Below are 22,159 nucleotides of genomic sequence, written 5' to 3' on the forward strand. Positions count from 1 at the left end.
CAAGCTCAGCTCCATCTGAAAAACTTCTGAAAATCAAAGCCTGCTCCTTGTACTTTCCCCAGTGAAAATACAGCTTTCTTTAGCTATTGGGATACAATGGCCACTGCAGTCACTGCACAAACTAGCACTGTTTATAGAACTGTCAACACTCAGAGGTGCTGCCTTTTGGATGAAACTTTAAACCCTGTCTGCCTGTTCACCTAGATATAAAATATTCCATGGGACTATTCATGGAAGAGCAGGGAATTCTCCCAGTAACCTGGGTAACAATACTCTCTCAACCAACACCGTTAAAAAAAAATTGGCCATTTATCTCATTTGCCATTCATATGAGCTTGCTGTGCATATATCAGAATGTCTTGTTTGCCTGCTTAACTGTGACTGCACTTTCAAAAAATTATTCTGCAATTGTGAAGTGCTTTGGAGCATCCTGAGGACATGATAAAATGCTATATAAAACCAAGTTCTTCCTTTCTTATGGCTCAGTACAACATGGGTTAACAGGAGATTGTAAACCTCAAACTTCCTGAGCCAAAAACAATCCCATCAACAATTCAGCAAAAGAAAAAAAAATGGAGATTTGACATTCATTACTATTTAATAAAAAGATAAAAATAAATGTTCTAGAACAAAAGTTAAATGGCAGCAAATTGTCAGTATATCAGTAATAGCACACTCTTTCGACTGCTAAATTAAAGAGACCTGGAGTAGTTGAACAAGGAAACTCAATTAGGCCATACAGTTAGTAATACATTGCTGCCCAGTTTAATGTATTCCAAGTCAGAGATGGTTTAAGACTCTCTCGTGTCTAGACACCAAAAATAAATAAATAAAGGTTTTAAAACAGTGCCCAAACACGGTGGGAAGGTTTAATTTATGTAGAAGCTCCCTTTCCTGGGTAAAATCAATGAGAGACTGTGCCTCATCATTTGCAGGCAGCTGATGGCAGGAAGCAGCAGCATTATGTGTTTTAACAGTACAACAAAAAGGTTTTTTATTTTAAAACAATACAATGACATATTGATCACAATAATGTAGGATTCTATTTAATTAATTCGTATCACAGCAAATGTCATTTTTTTGTATCAGGATAAAATAAAAGTTTTGTTAAAGTTGTCTGAACCACTTTTCCTGTTGATTTATCAAAGTTACTGTATTAGGGTGTTATATACAAGAGAGGGAATATAAATCCTCATGAAAAGTCTCTCTTCCCAATTCCCTCCCCCATGCCATTCCTATCATGCATCTACTAAAAGTTGAGGCTCCCCTTGATGGCTTCATCAGATTACGGTCAATGGCTGAGCCATACAGACCATGAAGGTCCCAGATTTGATGCTAAGTTAGCTGATCTCAGTTGGGGAAGCAGTGTCCTGGATGGTGTCAAGCTTCTGGAGTGTTGTTGCAGCTGCACCATCCAGGCAAGTGGGGAGTGTTCCATCACACTCCTGACTTGTGCAGTGTAGATGGTGGAGAGGCTTTGGGGAGTCAGGAAGTCACTGCAGAATACCCTGCCTCTGACCTGCTCTGGTAGCTATGGCATTTATGTAACTGGCCCAGTTATGTTTCTGGTCAATGGTGACCCTCAGTATGCTGATAGTAGGGGACTCGACGATAATAATTAAATTGACTGTCAAGGGTTGGTGGTTAGGCTCTCTCTTGTCGGTCATTGCCTGGCACTTCAGTGGCATGAATGTTACTTGCCACTTATCAGCCCAAGCCTGGATGTTGTACTCCTGATATGAACAACGGAAAAAAAAAACATGGTTCAAACTTGTGATCCACTGCGATGCCCTCGCACAGTCCAATAATAGACAGACAGTCACCACCAAGGCTCATATGTGAATAATGGCCACTTAGTTGAGGTACTGGAGAGCAACCAATGCCCACAAACTCAAACCCAGCAAGAAGTTGAACAGTTTCAGGACAGAGGAGGAGAAAAATATATAATTTTTTTAATCCCTTCTGGAAAGAAGTGAAACTTCCTAGGAAGACCAGTTACCTGATTGGAAGAACAACATATGTACAATGAAACTAATCGGAGAAATATGACACAAGATCACTTAACGCCCTGAGTTCGTATTTGTTGGAAAGATGTAGAGTTGGAGAGGGTTTGACAAGGCACTGACAATGTGCAAGTAGATAGAGTGTTTGAGATGATGGGGCTGAGTAGTACTAGGAACCTCTAATGTACATTGAGAAAACAGGAAGTTGGAACACCGGAAGTTTTACTTTTCCTCAATGGGTGATTGCCCTATGAAACAGTATTCTGGAGACTGACTTCGCAGTTCTTCAAAAAAATCATTAAACAAATTTCTGGAAAATGAAGCGATCACTTGGTATGGAGGTCCAGGCTAATTATTCTAGAAAATAATTAATGGATTTGGCGCCTCCTTGTTCTTGCCTTTGGAGAAGGTTGGATAGAAATTTTTGATTCAGTGGACTCATGAATTGGCTAACGGTCACTGTCTTATTTCCTTTCTCAGGAGATGGAGGAGGGTGGTTCATACATGGGCCATACAGTGTCAGCCCTGGCTCAATGGTAGTACTCTCACCTCTAAGTCAGAAAGTTGTGGGTTCAAGTCCCACTCCAGAGACTTGAGCACAAAATCTTGGCTAACACTCCAGTGCAGTACTGAGGTAGTGATGCACTGTCAGAGGTGCTGTCTTTCAGTTGAGATGTTAAACCGATGTAAAAGATCCCATGGCACTATTTTTCAAAGAGTAAGGGAGCACTCCCCGGTGCCCTGGCCAATATTTATCCTTCAACCAACATCACTAAAACAAATTATCCGGTCATTATCACATTGTTGTTTGTGGGACCCTTGCTGTGCGCAAATTGGCTGCTGTGGTTCCTACATTATAACGGGGACTACACTTCAAAAGTACTTCATTGGCTGTAAAGCGCTTTGGGACACCCTGAGGTTGTGAAAGGCGCTATATAAATGCAAGTTTTTCTTTCTTTTTGCTTACATTCCAACAAAAAATGGGGTGAGTGCATATGATAGCCTTTTCTGGTCCCGGTACATAACATAACATAATAAATTTAAAATAAAGGAGGTTATCCATGATAATAAAGTTAAGGAAATTGCACCTTTACTGCAAAACTGCATGGATGCTGAAGAGAAAGCTCAGCAGAATAAATGGGAAAAATATTCAAAAGATGGAGGTGTTATATAACCACAGGAGTCTGCTGAACACTTAAGCTGATTGAACTTTACATGGTATACAATAAATACAATGTAACTGAAAATTGCCAGTTGTGTTAGAACCATTTGATACTCACTCGCCTCAGCTTTTATTCTCTGCGTGTGTTTGCACTAGCTAATGGTCCAAGACTGTTAGCTGCAATTTGGATTCCAGCTAGGCAGTACCTGGTTTACACTGTTTGGTTCGCACCTGGCTGGAACTTCAACTATCCTGTTTAGAAGAGAACTCTGCACATGTCTATATGAGAGTATGTGCGGAGATCTCTTCCAACAGTTAGAAATTTAAATTTTGGAGAGCAGGGAAGAGAAAAACGCTACACTCTAAACATTTAAAATCAGATAAGCGAGGCTTAAAGTGTCCAAGGGACCTGCTGTAAACCAGGTTTGACACCACACTGGCTTTACGACGTCATGTGATGCCAAACCGAGGAAGAAGTGTGAGACTACCGCCCTCAGGAAGTTTTTGCTCAGCCTCGGGCCCTGACTCCAGATGTACACTTGTAAGTTTAGCATCAGTGCAAAGAGGAAACTGGTTCGCATCAACACTAAACTGGTAGTGTAATCGCACGCTATATATAGCGAGATCAAGATGCTTCTAATCTCCTGCACGGTAAAGCCCTATAATCGGAATCGCCATTCTTAGTTACTAGGACGGCTCAGTGTTAAAAACTGCTCAGTATTTATATTGGATATTAAAAGGAACTCATGACTTCCACTAGTGAACAAAAACATTTCTGTCCCCCCTCCACATTCATAAACATTTTTTCATTTCAAGGTGTTAAGAAAAAGTTAACTGAATCGAACAGCAATGGGGACACATCAAATAAAAAAAAGGAAAATAAATCTCAATAAGTCCATTCTTGCCTGTATGAAAATTCATAGAAGAAATAATTTATCATGACAATTAGAGTCTTAATTTAAATAGCAATCAGACAGCAGATTAAATGTGTCGTGGTAGGAAAACCAGGTTATTTTTCGAATCCGTTTCACTCGACAGTCTCAATCCAAAATTGTCCTCAATCAACTCCCAATCCCCAGTGCTCATTGTACAAATTTATGCATTTTCCTTCCCTTATCCTTTCCTTTAAAAACTGTCCTGCACGTAATTAGAAATTTAACGCCGCAGAACACTGCCTATTACAATGTAATTCTTTGTTCTTTCTTAACTGCAAATTGAGTGATGCTACATTAATTTTTTAGGTACAAGTAATATCAAAAGGTGGGGGGGGGGGGGAAAGAGAGAAAGAAATCCATCCAAGGCTATATGCAGATTATTCAGCTGTCTCTGACTAAATACTAAATGAATAATCTCTACTCTAATCGACAGTGTACTTTTGAAAGGCTCGGCTGAATAGAAAAACCCAGCTCAATTACACAGGACCCACTGGTGTAACTACTACTGAATTCTTAATATCCAGACTCCAGAGAAATAAAATTCTTCTACCGTCTTCTACAGAGTGAAAACCTGATAACAGCACATTACTGAAGCAGGATGATATTATGACCCAGGATCAGCTTTCAGCCCACAATGGCAGAGTGGGTGAGGGAAGGGACAATACAAAACTATACTTCTTGAACATGTCAGGGAGAGGTTGATTTTATTTTTAAAAAGGAAAACAAAACCCATTTCAAATTAAGAAATGCCCTTCATTTTCTGTTCCTAAGTTGCCATATAGTATAACACGGAAAATATGTGAATCATGCTCATCAGAAACGCTCCTCAGTGCATATGTTGGACTTTTCCGCCCGATCCTGATTTCTGTGGAACACATGAAAGGGACTGGCACTCTCAAAAGGAGACAAACATTTTTTTTAAAAATACGTGCACTTCATGCTCATCAAAGTGAAGGATCAATAACGCTGGACAGTAGAAGAGGGACTGATATATTTATTGCAGGTGTGATTTCCTGTGGCAGCCTCAGAAGACACTGCTTTGTGATAACAAAATTAAAAATGGTCCAAATATTACCCAGCCAGGTTTCACTGCCATTTGTTGAGTTTGAATTATGAGGGAGCGTCTCAGCCCTGGTTTTTAACCTCTAGAGCTCTGTGCACAGAACCTGCTCAGCCAATAATAGTCTGACAGTTTTGTACTCAGAACCTGCCACCAGGCCCTTGGGGTCTGAGCACGGGCAGACAACCTCCAAACCGTCTCTCCAGCTACCACTTTGGTGCTCATTGTGAGAGGACCTCGAAGGCCGGAGTCTCTTTTGTGGTCCATCTCCCCGCCCCCAGCATAATAAATGTTAGAAAATTCTTCTTTAGCTGAATCCTTCAAATTATTTTATTTAGAGTAACAAATGGATCAAGTACAATAAGCCTATACTAATACTGATGAATAATAAAGTTTAATCATCTGACAGTTCATAATTAGCGAATACCATGGAGCTCAGCACAAATCTTGCGATAAAAAGGTAGCAACGTGATCATGGCTTTAGATAACATGGGCAAATCACTTCAGCTCTACTTCTGGAATTTAAAATATTATCTAAACTCTTACCCTCCAACTCATTAATATTCACATATGGCGCTATTACAAGTAGATTGCTATTACCACAGCTGAGAATCTGATCTTAGTCCCAATGGCAATAAGAGTGAAATTGTCGGGTCCGTGATTAAGCGGACAGGGAACTAATAAAAGCAGGCTGAACTTTACTTACCTGACACCCTTAGTATATAGTACTTTCAGGAATGTTGTGTCCAAAACAGTTAAGACTGAATTAATTAGAAGTGATTACACTATCATCATTAATTAATTATCTGGTAATCACACTCCTGTGTACTTTAACATCTGTGTTGCACCGACAGAATCTAGCCCCAATCGGCCTGTTGGTGAGGTAGGCTATTCATTCAAACTGATTCAACGTGATATTTCTGGTTCATATAATACTGTAAACTACTGCCTGGATCTAAACTAAATCAAAATACCACATCATTAACCCCTCTATAAGGCTACAGTGGCATTTGAACACCATTGCCAAAGACAACAGAAAGAAAAGGGCAGTTTCCATTTTCTACAGTGTGTGCTGTGAACACAGACTAATTCCATTTTCTCTTTACATTGTCTTCAATGTGCATGATTTACCGAGATTATTCTTCCAATTTTTCCCTAATACTCCCCATAGGAAAGTTCAGTATCACATACCATCTTCCAGCCAGGAGAGACCAGGATCCTGAGGAATTTTCAATCGTACAGGTTCCTATCCTGGCTTGAAGTTGGCTTTCACAGGAGGTAAGGGACTACATCAGTTAGCCTTCTCAGCCCCAGTGTCATGACAGTTTCTTTTTTTTTGGAGCCGATAGGTCAAAAAGTTCAAGACATTGCAGTTTTACGTAAATTGAATGAAACGTTCTCACAGTTGACATTTTTTTTAAAAAAGAAAGTGCTTTTTACAGGACCAACATCTAAGATGGAAACTTTCTTATCTTAGATAAGATACACTGCCAATATCCTAAACATTTTACATAAGCAGCTGTTATTTTTCCCCAACTGATGAAGAGCTGAGTAAAACTACAAAAGAGAAATTGCTAAAAATTATAGACAGATTTAAAAAATAAGAGAACAGCTACAAAGTCTGTTACAGGTAGAGGGCAACACATCGTGCACACTTTAGTGAAAGCAGATCCATGGTGTCAGGGGCATCTCAAAACGTCATCTGAGTTTGCATGCTGTTCCTTGCCCAAGATCCTTTAGCAGTCTGTACCTAAACACATTGGAGGTGACAGGAAACTAGATGCAATGAGAGGTGTAACGGCACTTATTCATAACAGTGTGATTTTTATGGAATCAACACAGAATATCAAAAGGCAGGGAATTCCCAATACAAGTCTAATATATTCAGAATACCAGAAAATTCATATTCTGATTTTCACAGCCTGCTTCCTCCCCCAGTGAAGAGTATCATGCAGAATTATAACATTGATAAGTTTGAGAAAGGTCTTTAGTTACAGCTTTTCAATTTTTTAAATTAACCTTATTACTAAAATATCTAGTATCTCACCACTGGTACCCCTTTAAAAAGATAAACCAAACAGCTAATCCAAAAGAATCGCCCATCTGATTTTTCAACTTCCACCTAGTGGCTTCTGCCCTGGATTACACAGCTAAAATTGGGAAATCACTGTGCGAGGAATCACAGGTACTAAACCACATCCTACCAATACAAAGCCCACGATGGTACTGCACTAAAAATCCCATACAAGTCTAACTTTAATCAGAGTTCTTTTTAACAGATTTTTTAAAAGATGGCAGTGACTGGCAGACTCCCTCTGTGAAAGTATGTTATTTTATGTTATCTAATTTCAACACCACCATAATTTACTAACACATCTAACGAATTAACTTTCTATATCCTGCAACGGGTTATCCCAATAATAAATCAAGTAGTCGCGGTTTCTCTTACAAAGTTATCATTTACCATAATGTCGCCTTTATGATGATACTTTTGGATGGGGATCTAGGATTGGGTGGAGTGTTTTATGCAGCTAAAGTGGCAGTTGTGCTTCCAAATTAACTACCTTGTTCAAATTTCATTTGGAAATCTGAATTATATGATTTTTAATTGGAAGAAGTTCCAAAGGATGGGTTGCTGATTCTGAAAGAGGTTTTCATTCTAGTGTCCATCAGATCTGTCACAGAACTGCCATATGGATTACAAACAAAGTCCACACAATAAGGGATATTCATCACAATCATGTTTTCACACTTCTACCAAAACTCCTCTAATTTGGCTGCAGCTCTGACTGTGGAACAATTTACAGCATTTAAAAACTAGGGACCTCTGCACCTTTAGCATCCAAGCATGTACAGGCAAAAACAAGCACAGAGGCAGAATGACATTAATATCACAATATAGGGAGAAGTCAGTAGGTGAATCCAGGCATTCACACACACCTCTGAAGACCCGGTAACACAGCTGCATTAACAGAGACAAGGGAGCAAGTACCCCTGTCCTTTGTACTACTGAATGCTGCAGAGTGCTCTGAAAAGAGTAACACAGGGAAGGTGATCTATTGCAGATTACAATGGAGTTTGGAAAAAGGCAATTTTCAAAAGCTGACTTCCATTTACCCAGCAAACTACCAGAACCTGAGCTCACATCTTTCACAGGATGGATTAGACTTTCCATAAAATCTGGTATTTCAGTCTTACACCTCACAACACAAGTGAGTGACTTAGAGGGTTTCAACAAGAACAGTCACTGCAAAATAGGTAAACCACATATATAACAGATCATACAGTATGCTTTGATGCCTATTTTAAGCTTTCTATTAGAGTGACTTATGGACAAGTGTAATTTAAAACTATTGTGATTTACTCAATTACAAACTTAAAAATAGGAATTTGATTTCAGTTCTGGTAACTAGCAAGTTTGTGGGAAAAAAAATTGAAATTCTTGACCTATACTCTCAGACATCCAGCACATAGACATCCAGGAGTCTACTGAAACCTTTCAGGAGTCGACATTGTCGACAGACAGTAAACAGACTCTTGCTAGATAGAACTGGTGCAAATCTACATCAAAGGACTTAAACTCCAGGCAGTTCTCTTACCCCCTTGCTAAATTTTCACAAGTATGAGATTTTTTGGAGGTAAGAACAGTCCTGCATTCGTGAGGCCCAAGTTAACAGAAGCTCTGAACTAACACCAAGGCGCAACATATAACCTGGAATTTACGGTATGAAGTGACCCAAATAATAAATGTCATTGGATACATCACCTGTACTTCTCCAATATCTCCTGTACTGTGTTGTGCATAAGCTGCCTTTAAGCAGAAAGTGTAAAGACACTTTCAGGCTTAATTAAGAGCTTTTGTATTAAGTGGAAGAAATCACAGCTTAAATTTAAGGAATGTGTTAAAGCAACACCATTAAAAGTGCATTTCTCCAACAATTAAAAAAAATTGTAAAAAGCACATTTTTTGGTGGATGGAAGAGCAGAAAGAACTTCCTTAAAAATGTTATAACTCATCCCATGGTGTTTCAATAACATTTTGAATGTCGCACAAAGATGTTGCCTGTTTCACATTATCCACCACAATAGCATCACTATTTGGCCATTCCTCATGTTGTGGAATCATCTCTGACAGTTAGTCAGTCTTGCACACCCAAATGGAAACAGACCATCTTCAGGTGCATTTACACTACAACTGGAGCTTTGGTGAGGAGACTGGAGTAGGAAGCCTCACTCTACTTTGGAGTCACTTCAGGCCTTACCGACCAATTTGCACTACATGTTTAGTGCTGGTGCAAAGTGTTTTTTGGTTTCACACCAATGCTAAACTTCACAATACAAAGTACAGTAACTTTTAACCAGTTAATAAATTTGAATCGAGAATCCTTGTTTGTCAACAATACAAATTTGTGATCAAGTGAACTTTAAAATTACAACAGAACAATTCCACAACATTGAAATTAAACTGCTTTGGGGAACGTGGTTTACTCAGGATTTTCATCATCTTAAACCAGCATGTCAATACCACACTCTACGAACAATAATGATCAAAGAAAGAATAAAGGGGAAAAAACTACCCTATACCACCAAAAATGAAGCAGTCCATCGATTTTTAAACATATATATATGCACTTCAAGCTTTTGGAGGCACTGCTCAGCAATCCCATGTGAAAGATACTGTTGCATTTAATTGGATAAATTCTGATTAGGGTCAAGTTAATAGCCACAACAGAGATTCCATATTGACCCACCTGACTGAACACAGAAAATGGCCTTTTAATATGTAAAATATACAGACTGACAAAGTCACTTTGTCTTCGGATGAAGGATAAGAGGTCTCATCTGCTAATCTCCTTGGAACGAGCAAGGGAAGTTAACACTACATATACTGAAAAAACAACTACAGCTGGTAGGTTGCAGTGAAGGGTCACACGGGTGAATGGCTAAATGTGAACCACTTGCCAGAAGTTTATTTGCAAACAGCCCTCAGTGGATGCAATTAGCTACTGAACATTCAAAGAGAAAAAGTTTCATTAGACTTTCAGTCACATCAAGTACAGTGTATTCCTGTTTAGTTATAAATGCATAAAACACAGAAGCTCAGGTTACATGCTAAACCTAAGAGAGCGAAGCTCAGCTTATGAGCATCACACCAACTCTGAGACTGCACCACTCTTACACAATAGATTCCCACTTACTTTAGATATGTAATCACATATTTATATTTATACACGTGTGTTCAGTCAAAGTTGCCTTAGATTCAGTGATTAAAGAAAAGGCCATTCACAACCTCAGGACGTCAAAAGTGTTTTATAGCCAATGAAATACTTTTGAAGTGAAGTCACTGTTGTGATGTAGGGAAATGGGACAGCCAATTTGCACACAGCAAGGTCCCACAAACAGCAATGTGAGACACGACCGGATAATCTGTTGTTAGTAATGTTGGTTGAGGGATAAGTATTGGCCAGGACACCGGAACTCCACTGCTCTTCTTTGAATAGTACCCTGGGATTGGCTCAGTGGTAGCTCGCTCACCTCGGAGTCAGAAGGTTGTGGGTTCAAGTCCCTCTCCAGAGCCTTGAGCACATAATCTAGGCGAATACTTCAGCACAGTTCTGAGGAAGTGCTGCACTGTCGCAGGTTTCGTCTCTCGGATGAGACGTTAAACCAAGACCCTCTCAGGTGGATTAGTTCGTTTACTGCCCTTCAGTGCTCTGGAAAGGTGGGACAGTCATAGGAGTTCCCTGTTATACAATTTAACCGTTCCCCATTATTGATCTCTGATGATTTTGACCTTTAAGGACTGAACCAGGATTCAAAAATACATTCCGCCAGTCACATCCATACAACTACTGTCTTAAATTAGTACAGCATTCTTTATTTTCCATCAGAAAAAATATACTTTATGAAGTGTATAGTTTTGTCACATGGACTTCACCTGACAGTACATTAAGGCTATTGTTGCAGTTGTGCAACTTGCTGTTGGGAGAGAGTGGTGCTAAAAATAATTAGGTAATAGTTCCTAGGTTCCGTAAGAAGGAAACTGAGGGCTAACACAGGACGTGATCAGAAGCCAGTTGGTACTTTAAATAAATAGCAAATTCATAGTTTTTATTATTTAAAGAGTGCTGATATCATCAACATTGAGAAAGGTACGGGATGATCAAGGACAGTCAGCATGGATTTGTTAAGAGAAGGTCGTGTCTCACTAACTTGATTGAATTTTTAACGTAAGAACATAAGAAACAGGAGCAGGAGTAGGCCATATGGCCCCTCGAGCCTGCTCCGCTATTCAATCAGATCATGGCTGATCTTCGACCTCAACTCCACTTTCCTGCCCGATTCCCATATCCCTTGATTCCCCTAGAGCCTTTGAGGAGGTAACAAGGAGGTCGATGAGGGTAACGCGTTTGATGTCGTCTACATGGATTTTAGCAAGGCTTTTGGCAAGGTCCCACATGGCAGACTGGTCAAAAAAGTAAAAGCCCATGGGATCCAAGGGAAAGTGGCAAGTTGGATCCAAAAATTGGCTCAGTGGCAGGAAGCAAAGGGTAATGGTCAACGGGTGTTTATGACTGGGAGGCTGTTTCCAGTGTGGTTCCATGGGGCTCAGTACTAGGTCACTTGCTCTTTGTGGTATATATTAATGATTTGCACTTGAATGTAGGGGGCATGATCAAGAAGTTTGCAGATGATACAAAAATTGGCCGTGTGGTTGATAATGAGGAGGAAAGCAGTAGACTGCAGGAGGTTATCAATGGACTGGTCAGGTGGGCAGAAAAGTGGCAAATGGAATTCAATCTGGAGAAGTGTGAGGTAATGCATTTGGGGAGGGCAAACAAGGCAAGGGAATACATAATAAATGGGAGGATACTGGCAGGTGTAGAGGAACAGAGGGACCTTGGAGTGCATGTCCACAGATCCCTGAAGATAGCAGGACAGGAAGATAAGGTGGTTAAGAAGGCATACAGGATACTTTCCTTTATTAGCCGAGGTATAGAATATAAGAGCAGGGAGGTTATGCTAGAACTGTATAAAACACTAGTTAGGCCACAGCTTGAGTACTGCATACAGTTCTGGTCACCACATTACAGGAAAGATGTGATTGCACTAGAGAGGGTACAGAGGAGGTTTATGAGGGTGTTGCCAGGGATGGAGAATTTTAGCTATGAGAAAAGATTGGATAGGCTGGGGTAGTTTTCTTTGGAACAAAGGAGGCTGAGGGGAGATTTAATTGAGGTATATAAAACTATGACGGGCCTAGATAGAGTGCATTGGGAGGACCTATTTCCCTTAGCAGAGGGGTCAGTGACCAGGGGGCATAGATTTAAAGTAACTGGTAGAAGGATTAGAGGGGAGCTGAGGAGAAATTGTTTCACCCAGCAGGTGATGAGGGTCTGGAACTCACTGCCTGAAAGGGTGGTAGAGGCAGAAAAACTCTACTCATTTAAAAAGTACTTGGATATGCACTTGATGTGCCGTAACTTACAGGGCTATGGACCAAGTGCTGGAAAGTGGGATTAACCTGGATGTCTCTATTTCAACCAGCACAGACACGATGGGCCAAATGGCCTCCTTCTATGCCGTAACTTTCTATGATTCTATGAAAGCTATTGATCAGAGTTAGAGCTAATAATAAGAGCAACACAAATACATATGGTTGAAATACACAGTTGATGAAATTTCCCGTTCAACAACGTTAATTCAGCTCCTTGCAATGTTGGCCTCAGGTACTCAAAAGTCAGTTGGCCAATGCTTTAATCAGTGATCACCATTTAAAAAAAATTCAAAAGATCAACAGGAAGAGACTGAAGTAAAAAAAATTAGTGATCAAAGTTCTTTGTAATATTTTAATATTTGAAAGGAATCCTAATAACAAGACTCACACCTTAAACTACAAGTTTCATTCCACAATAAGGCTGATACAGATCAATTTAATAGTGGAACTGTAATGTACACCCCAGTACAACAGGAGTCACACCATTGAAGAAACACTACTCCATACGGCAAGCAAACAAAGCTCTCAGGGATATTGCAATCTGACCCAACCAATTCCTCTGCACTACTTGTCTGCACACAAAAGCAAGGGCAGTAGCAAGTTACAAGTGTACAAACACAGCAGCAGAGGTCTGCTGCCCATCACGTGTTTCAAATGATCTGCAACAGCACTACCATTATTGTGGGATTCCTACATTCTCAGCTGTAATGTTAGACCCACCAGTTACACTTGTGATTCTCCCCACTGACCCTCCCCATGCTACCATAGGCATATTGGAAAGCAGTTCTCTGTTTTCAGAGCATTCCCTCTTATTTAGAGTATCCATTAGTCTCAAGGGATATCTGCACAAACAAACTGAAATACTCTTTGTGGTTAATTAGGAAACCTGTTATTGATGTGAACCCAAAGGAATGACAAGATGCAGACAGGATCTTGTCTATCGACATATTATAGATGGCAAGAAGGTTACCCCTTGTCAACCTTGCAACCCATGACAGTCACAAGATGTAATCAGTGTGAGCCAAACTGTGAAAATGGTTAGAAAATGCTAAAAAGGCATTGAAGATCGATCAGTCCACATATTATCTGCAGCCAAAATGGTAGCTAGGTGCCCCGACATTGGAACTCCACCACTGCCACACTGACTAGCTGCCAAAATTTCTGTGACATTAGCTAGGTAAGAATCATCCGCTTGATCTTTTTTTTCCTGGGCAGCCACCTGCCCTGTGCTCAACACTTCTCCACGCAACACAACTGAGGGCAACAACCCAGCAGCGTCAGAACTGAAACAGCATTCCTCGTTGTTAAAGCTCCATTCGAAGATGAGCCAACCTAGTGTCAGCTTTGGCTCAGTGACAGCACTCTCACCTGTGAGCTAGTAGATCATGGATTCAATTCCAACTCAAAGACTTGAGCATATAATCTAGGCTGACACTTCAGGGCAGTACTGCAGGAACGCTGTACTGTCGGAGGCGTTGTGTTTCAAATTAAACCAAGTCCCTGTCTGCCCCCTCAGGTGGATGTAAAAGATCCCATTGCAATATTCGAAGAAGAACAGGGGAGTTCTCTAATTGTCCCTTCCAACAATAATCCCTCAACCAAAACCATTAAAACAATTTGCTGTTTATGGGACCTTGGCTGCCACGTTTTCTTACATTACAATAGCAGCTACACTTCAAAAGTATTTTATTGGCTATGGGACCTAGGGAAAGACGCTATATAAATGCACGGTCTTTCTTCTTTCCTTCAATATGTCGTGACACTAAACAGAGAGATGCAAACAGGCTTTTGTCCCTAAAATGTTTGAAAGTTTATTACTATAAAATTGAGTAGAGAAAAGTCAGATCCTCATCCATGGTATTAATATCTTTCAAGCAGGGTCTACTGTCAGTGGCATTGGGGTGTTAAGTCATTCTCTATCATTTTTGGGATTCTACCGCCCTATTTCTGCCAGGCAAGAGGCCTCAAAATCTCCCTCAACATAACCCACTATGTATTATTCTGTAGTAAGGTGTAACTTTGCTGTTTTAAAGCTACTAAATCTAACTGATGTTAAGTAAACATTGGTTGAGTTCATTGAAGGGATAATTGCTATTCAGGCTGGAAATCAGAACCCTAACTTTATTTGTGGGAAGGTGAGTTATGGGTTTGCAAACATCGTAGCTTTGCTTTCTGGAGTTTTTTTGTACATTGCAAATTACTGCCCAGAGATTTACCTAGAATAAGTTAATTTACATTTCCTTGGGTCTATGCCAAATGTGACACTCATGACAGGAAGTGCACATAGTGTACTATTTTATATATTATATAGATTTTTTGATGAGAGAGAGAGAGACAGTGAGAGAAAGATAGGTATCACCGTCCTAGGACATATGAACTGCTAATAGTACAGCCCATACCAGGGACACCAATCAGCTTCAATTACCACTAGATGCTTTTAGCACGCTAGCAATTGACAGCTCCTGTAACTTATTCTGGTAACAAAGGGGAAGGTTTGGAGAAAAAAAAATCTGGGCATCTAAGTGGAAGCCCGAGATCTACACAGCCAATTACATAGGCACAACAACATGACAAGAGACTCTATATATATTAAAAAATGATCAATGAACCAACAGGCTCCATCTAACAGCGGCAATTACCATGCATGCTATGCAAGGACCCACCCCCCTTGACTGGTGTGAGAGTAGGGCATATACTTTGAAGAAGGCTGTCTCCCAGGATCTGGTGAATATAAAGTAAGGATGTAGGTACGTAAAAGAAAATGCACTTCACATTAACAGCCCCGACCTTTACAGACACCTGTCTGTTCAAAGTGGAAATTATCTTGGACTGAAAAGAAATTTAGGTAATTCTCCTAATATTTTCTCGCATTTCTCTTTAACATTATACAATGGATATCAGAGCAACACAATTTTCTTGCAACCAATGACTTGACTAAATAATGCACAGGTGGGGGTGGCATTTGCATTGTGTTAGGTGACTACTTCACTACTTCATGAAAATAAAGCAGCGCAATAGCACTTCAGTTCAAATCAAACAACTCAATTGGATGAGCCTGCTAAATGGACAGTCATTATCTGCTAAAACATTCATCATCGGCAGAAAAATAAAATACTTGCTAAAAGTGAAATACAACTATCCCATAAACTGAAATAAACGCAGAAAATGTTAGAAACACTCAATAAGTCCGGCAGCATCTGTGCAGAGGGGAAAGTAGGGTTAACATTTTAGGTCAACGACTTTTTGTGAGACAATGGTCCGTAAATTGCTCTGAGCGGCGAACCAACAGTGCTTGCCGCTCATTAGATTTAAATTCCCATACTAAATCACCACGTTCTTTTTGGCGACCAATTCCTTGAGGTGCGAGTTCAAAAAAACAGCAACGTTTTTACCCGGGTTGTGTGAGCAGGGAAAGGATCTCTTTGTCCCCTCAACCAGTCAGCTTGAAGCAAGCCACGCTGTGAGAACCAAGAAGTGAAATTAATGACAAACCGCGCAGACTAAAAACCAGGAAGTGCCCAATAAGGTTAGTAAATGTACCATAAAATGAGATAGAGAAAGTGAAATAAAGAGAGGGCCAGATTAAAAGACTGAGATAAAAGAGACAGAGAGAAAAAAAGTAAAACTTTAAATGTCCAAAAACTATTAAAATCAGGAGTAATGAGACTCCACAATTTAAAAAGTTAATTTTCAGTGCCAGAGAGGTTGTTTGGCAGTCATTAAAAGTTAGTTTAGACCTAAAAAACTCAGGGTACCTTTTTTGAGGCGAGATTAGTTAGTTTCCAGCTGGGCAGGAGAACAAGTTGGCACTGGTCATTACAGCTGGTGAGGTCCCTTTAACACAAAGTTGTCACATCACCGGTGAATCAGAAAGAGCAAATTCCGGATTTCCGTGTTTGACTGCGCATGTGCAGCTGCCGGAACTTGTTCTTTGATTTGCCCATTAATAACGATGAACCCTGTTAGGCTCATCATTATTTTACGAGCAAATTCGGGCTAACTCTACCTTTCTCTCTCCACAGATACTGCCTGACCAGCTGAATGTTTCCAGCATTTTCTGTTTTTATTTCAGATTTCCAGCATCTGCAGTATTTTGCTTTTTATTCAATACATTTACTGTATATAGAACACTGGCTGCAGACTTTTCAAAGATGCAACACATCTCAGGGTTAAGATGACATTGATCAACCACTCAAGCTTTGTTGTCTTGACATCATCTGAGCCCATGATTATGTTACTGACTCATAACTTCAGCCACTGCCTTACCATACATGTAATCATTCCAGGGCATTTACTATTTTTCAAACTATATTGTTTTAATCTTATCTGGGGATTTTCTTCATGTTCAGGTTCATTTTAATGTTACCACCTCCTGTCAGTATTGCTGAGAAATGTCAGTCAATTCTGTATTGTTAACTTATGACAACACTCATACTGTGAGATTAATTGCTGAGGCATCACTGAAATGAAAAAATAATGAGTAATTAGATTCCCAAAACATTCTATATATTACATATGGTATACAGTTAAAAACACAGCCAAATTTAATATAGATAGATTCTGATAGTATAGATTCTGAGCTTCAGTTCCAAGGCTGTATTATGCTAATGGCAATATTCAAAAGCTAGAACTTATTTTTAAACAAAACCAGAGTAGAAATTATGGGTTTAAATGCATCAATTTAAAACAACAAAAAGCACATTTCAGGGCGACATATATTGAGTTATCTACTGCAAATACTCTAGTAGCCAAAGTGAAACCCTTCTAACTAGTGCAGCAACTATAAATCAATTCAAAGATTGTCTTTTACTGTTCAGTTCCAACTGGGTAGTTTCATCACCAGGAAGGTGTACCATGCATTTTCTGAGACAGTCCCACTCCACTCCGTCTCCCACAAACATACAAGTACTGAACTGTTGGGTTACAGTAGGTTGCCACTTCAGCTCACACTTCCCTTTACTACCTCATTCTTCAAGTAATACAGGGCTTGTAATTAATACTGGTGCACTACTAGCAGTCTGATGAACCTACAAATGACCTCACATAAACTTGTATGTACACTTGTTGCACTCTGCACCAACAGGCAGGGTGCTTCCTACACAGGCTTTTTGCAAACTTCCAGCAACCATTTGGCTCCCAGCCATATCAATACGGCATGTTACGTTTCTGTTACACTTGTGGAGCAGTGACAGATTTTGGTAGACTGGCTGCCAAATTCCAGTACTCTACAGTGGAATGAAGAAACAAGGAATGAAGAAACATGGAACTGTTAGTGTATATGAATGAAATGAAAATTCAAAATTTGGAATATATTTGAAACTGGTATATATGTGGAGTTAAACCCATATTACTCCTTATTTTGCAGATTCAAAACATGGCAATTTTATTGTTATGATTGGGGAGAATGAAAGTTAATGATGGAAAAGGTTTCATATATAATAAAGAGACAGACAGACTGGATTATCTCCAAATAGGCAACTACAGATTATCACAGGCTGAATATGCAGTTTAATTATAAATAATCATTTAATATGGACATCAACTACATGAAACTTGAAAACCTCTTGCAGAATACTGTACAACAAAATAGACTGTGTAAATCAGACTGGTCTTGTTTACCACAAAGTCAGCCAACTGGGACAATCTATGTGAAGTCTTTTTTCTTTCCATTACAACTGCTGCTTTTTCTCTTTTGGTGCTATTTGTGCCAGTGGAGTAACAGATGCTATTCCAGCTGGCAAGGAAGGTTTTGCACCTCACTCTTCCTTCCATGTGGCTCTTCACCTTCATTTCTCAATAACAACTGGAAAAAGGTCCAGTGAGCTACACTACTGTAACCCCCACACTCTACAATACTCAAACACTCGAGAGGGTAAATTGAAGTAAAACTGTACACATATTGTTCATATATTTCTTTAAGTATCAATAACATTTCAATACCAGTTATTAACTGCTCCAATTTGGTTTATGATGCTGCTTAAGCTCTCAATGAGGTTACCGCCTTCTAATCACTTCTTATTCTCTACATAACTGGCCATAATACTGAATATGAGGAATTTCAATCTGGCCAACTATAATAATTAAAGAAATACAGCAAAGTGTCTTTCAAGCTTTTTTATCACATTTCTACACAGACAGGTTAGTACCCACTGAGGTTGTAAAGCCAGTAAAAATAATTAATTGCAATTAATCTCATGATTAAAAATTTTCATCTGTTAATCTTGGTTTTAATCGCATATTTAATTGATACAATTACAGCACTCATCTCATTCAAGTTTGTTTCATTACTGATGGTATCATCATCATCCAAAAACCAACCCAGAATAAAAACCCTTTTTTCCTATTTCTGGAAAAGCAACATAAATCTAAATGGAACTTGTTCAGGAAATTGCGTATTTGGAGGCTATGGATACGGACTCGGGCCATGGGTGGGGGTGGACTCCCACGTGACAGGGGTGGGGGCAGGCACGGACTCGGGCCTGTGAAAGAGGGCGCCACAGACTGCGAGCAGGCACATTCAGGTTTTAAGGTCCCGTGGACGGTCATTCTGTCCAGGGTGAAGTGGTGGGAGCAGCAGGCTGGAGTCATTCACTTGATAAAAAATGTATCTCTTAAAAAAAACCTTTGCGTTAACTGCGATTAATTCACAGCCCTAGTACCCACTACAAGAAGTTACAGCTAGAAATCATTTTAAAAAGCTACAAAAGCGACCGTATACTTGTGAGTGATTATATAACATTAATCTAATCAACAGGCTCAGATGAGCAAAGCCCAACTAGTTTATAACTGTTAACTGAACTCTGCGAAGAGATTCCATTGAAATCATTCCATAATGGTAGTGGTGTTGTTTTGGCATTTTTTAAAGTATATCCTGTGAGTTTGATGGTAGTGTCTTTATTCTGTTATGGGATAGCCTTTGTTAACATTGCAGATGGCACTGGCCAGAGCACTCTGCAGAGTTGACTGCAAGGAACTTTTATGATTGATTGAATATATGTTTTTAAAAAGAACAAAAATACAAGTAAATGTAAATACAAGAGCACTACAAAGATTAGAAGAAATCATATCTGTAAAAGTGTTGATATTGAAAGTATACATTGTATAAATACTAGTTCAAAATAAATTGGCAAAAAGTTACTGAACTTAACATTAAGTTTGCTTACTAGACACTTACAATGGAAAATTCAGGAATACGGAAAACACTGAAAAATTATAACTTTAAAGCATGTGTTTGGATATTCTTTTCAAAATATGTCCCTTTAATTCCAACCCTCCTTTCAAAAAAAAAGCAGTTTTTTTTCAAATCAATATTAAAAAGTTGCTTTATCAGTCAACATAACCTTACCATTCAGCCTTGCTTGCCTGTTGGACCTTACTCGCAAAAATGTCTAAAGAAAAACAGAAAAGAAAAGTGAAAAATAAACAAGAGGCACTTAAACTGTCAGATTCTGTTTGAATATCTGTGAAAAATATGACTGAAGCAGATAGATTGCAGTGGATTCTCTCATTGCCTAACTACACAGGATGTAAACAAAACCTACTTCCTCCTTGCCATTGGTCTGTTCTGTATCCTCCATTACTGCTGGGTCCATAGCAGGATTAAAATGGGATAACCTGTTAATATTACTTGGCATGAATGTAGCACCTGGGAACTTTACCCCTTTATAATCCGATCCGGGCGGGTCACAGAAACAGAGAGGATGTCATTAGATTCAAACCAAGAGGCTGCATCTTGCTCAGCTTACACCAGGCCTTGGAAACAGTTGGGTCACGTGACCGGGAGCGAAAGGTGAAAGTGCAAAGTACAAGGCGCACCTGCGCCGATTGGCCAAGAGGTGGCAGCAGCCTAGCAGTGAAGCCTGAATCCTGCACTTTAAACCAAAGCCTGATTTTGGTAACAGATCATTCATTTGTTTAATAATTACACAAACTTGATTCAAGATGTTTGTACACATTAAAAGTCCATTTTTGATCCGTTTTAGAAATAATGGAAAAAATGGCATTAACTTTTTTAAGGAGTACCCTGGACTGAAAATTCCTTATTGAAGGTGATACCACTCATTGGAACCGCTAAAAGGACAGCTAATATTTGTCAGTGGGCAATAAGTAGCTTTTAAAGTGGCATGAATTTTTTTTTAAATGGAAAGAAAGATGAACTTTTTTATTTTTACATACAGACTAATATTACTATGAGTAGGTTACAAGATTCAACTGAGGTTTAGATTATGTTATACACTGCTCCAGTGGGCTGCAAAAGTTTTCTAAACCACTTTAGATAGCAACATGTAAATAATGTTTAAATAATTTTTTTTACCATTTTGGGGGCAGGCACTCTCAGCGATGATTGCAAGGTTGTGATGACATATGTTGAACAATAACAACAACTTGTATTTATTTTGCGCTTTTAACATAGTAAAACATCCCAAGGCACTTCACAGGAGCGATTATCAAACAAAATTTGACACCGAGCCACATCAGGCGATATTAGGACAGGTGACCAAAAGCTTGGTCAAAGAGGTAGGTTTTAAGGAGCGTCTTAAAGGAGGAGAGAGAGGTAGAGAGGCGGAGAGGCTTATGAAGGGAATTCCAGAGCTTAGGGCCTAGGCAGCTGAAGGCACCGCTGCCAATGGTGGAGCGATTAAAATCGGGGATGCGCAAGAGGCAAGAATCGGAGGAGCGCAGAGATCTCGGAGGGTTGGAGGAGGTTACAGAGATAGGGAGGGATGAGGGCATGGAGGGATTTGAAAACAAGAATGAGAATTTTAAAATTGAGGCAGTCCTGGACCGGGAGCAATTGTAGGTCAGTGAGCACAGGGGTGATGGGTGAATGGAAGTTGGTGCAAGTTAGGATATGGGCAGCAGAGTTTTGGATGAGCTCAAGTTTATGGAGGGTGGCCGGCCGGCCAGGAGAGCATTGGAATTATCAAATCTAGAGATCACAAAGGCACGGATGAGGGTTTCAGCAGCAGATGAGCTGAGGCAGGGGTGGAAACGAGCGATATTACGGAGGCGGTCTTGGGGATGGAGCGGATATGTGGTCGGAAACTCATCTCAGAGTCAAATAGGACGCCAAGGTTGGAAATGGTCTGGTTCAGCCTCAGACAGTAGCCAGGAGAGGGATGGAGTCGGTGACTAGGGAACAGAGTTTGCAGCAGGGACCTAAGACAATGGCTTCGGTCTTCCCAATACTTAGTTGGAGGAAATTTTTGCTCATCCAGTTGGACGAACAATGTGATAAATCAGAGACAGTGGAGGGGTCGAGGGGATGGTGGTGATGTTGAGCTAGGTGTCGTCAGCATATATGTGGAACCTGATGTCATGTTTTCCGCTGATGTCTCCGAGGGGCAGCATGTAGATTAGAAATAGGAGGCGGTCAAGGATAGATCCTTGAGAGGTAACGGTGCGGGAGCGAGAAGAGAAGCCGTTGCAGATGATTCCCTGGCCACGACTGGATAGATAAGAATGGAACCAGGTGAGTGCAGTCCCACCCAGCTGAACGAT

At 39.9% G+C, this 22,159-nt stretch overlaps 1 protein-coding gene across 5 annotated transcripts in view; it reads right to left on the reverse strand.

Annotated features, from left to right (window-relative positions):
* rnf220a (ring finger protein 220a) overlaps nt 1-22,159 on the reverse strand; it is a 397,403-nt gene that overhangs the window by 83,091 nt on the left and 292,153 nt on the right. For all 5 annotated transcript variants that reach the window (XM_067990120.1, XM_067990122.1, XM_067990119.1 and 2 more), the window contains exon 6: nt 20,004-20,046. In XM_067990120.1, coding sequence (XP_067846221.1) covers nt 20,004-20,046 — 43 coding nt within the window. The remainder of the gene's footprint in view (nt 1-20,003; nt 20,047-22,159) is intronic.

Source organism: Heptranchias perlo, chromosome 9 (genome assembly GCF_035084215.1).
Source record: "Heptranchias perlo isolate sHepPer1 chromosome 9, sHepPer1.hap1, whole genome shotgun sequence".
In the NCBI taxonomy this organism is placed as follows: domain Eukaryota; kingdom Metazoa; phylum Chordata; class Chondrichthyes; order Hexanchiformes; family Hexanchidae; genus Heptranchias; species Heptranchias perlo.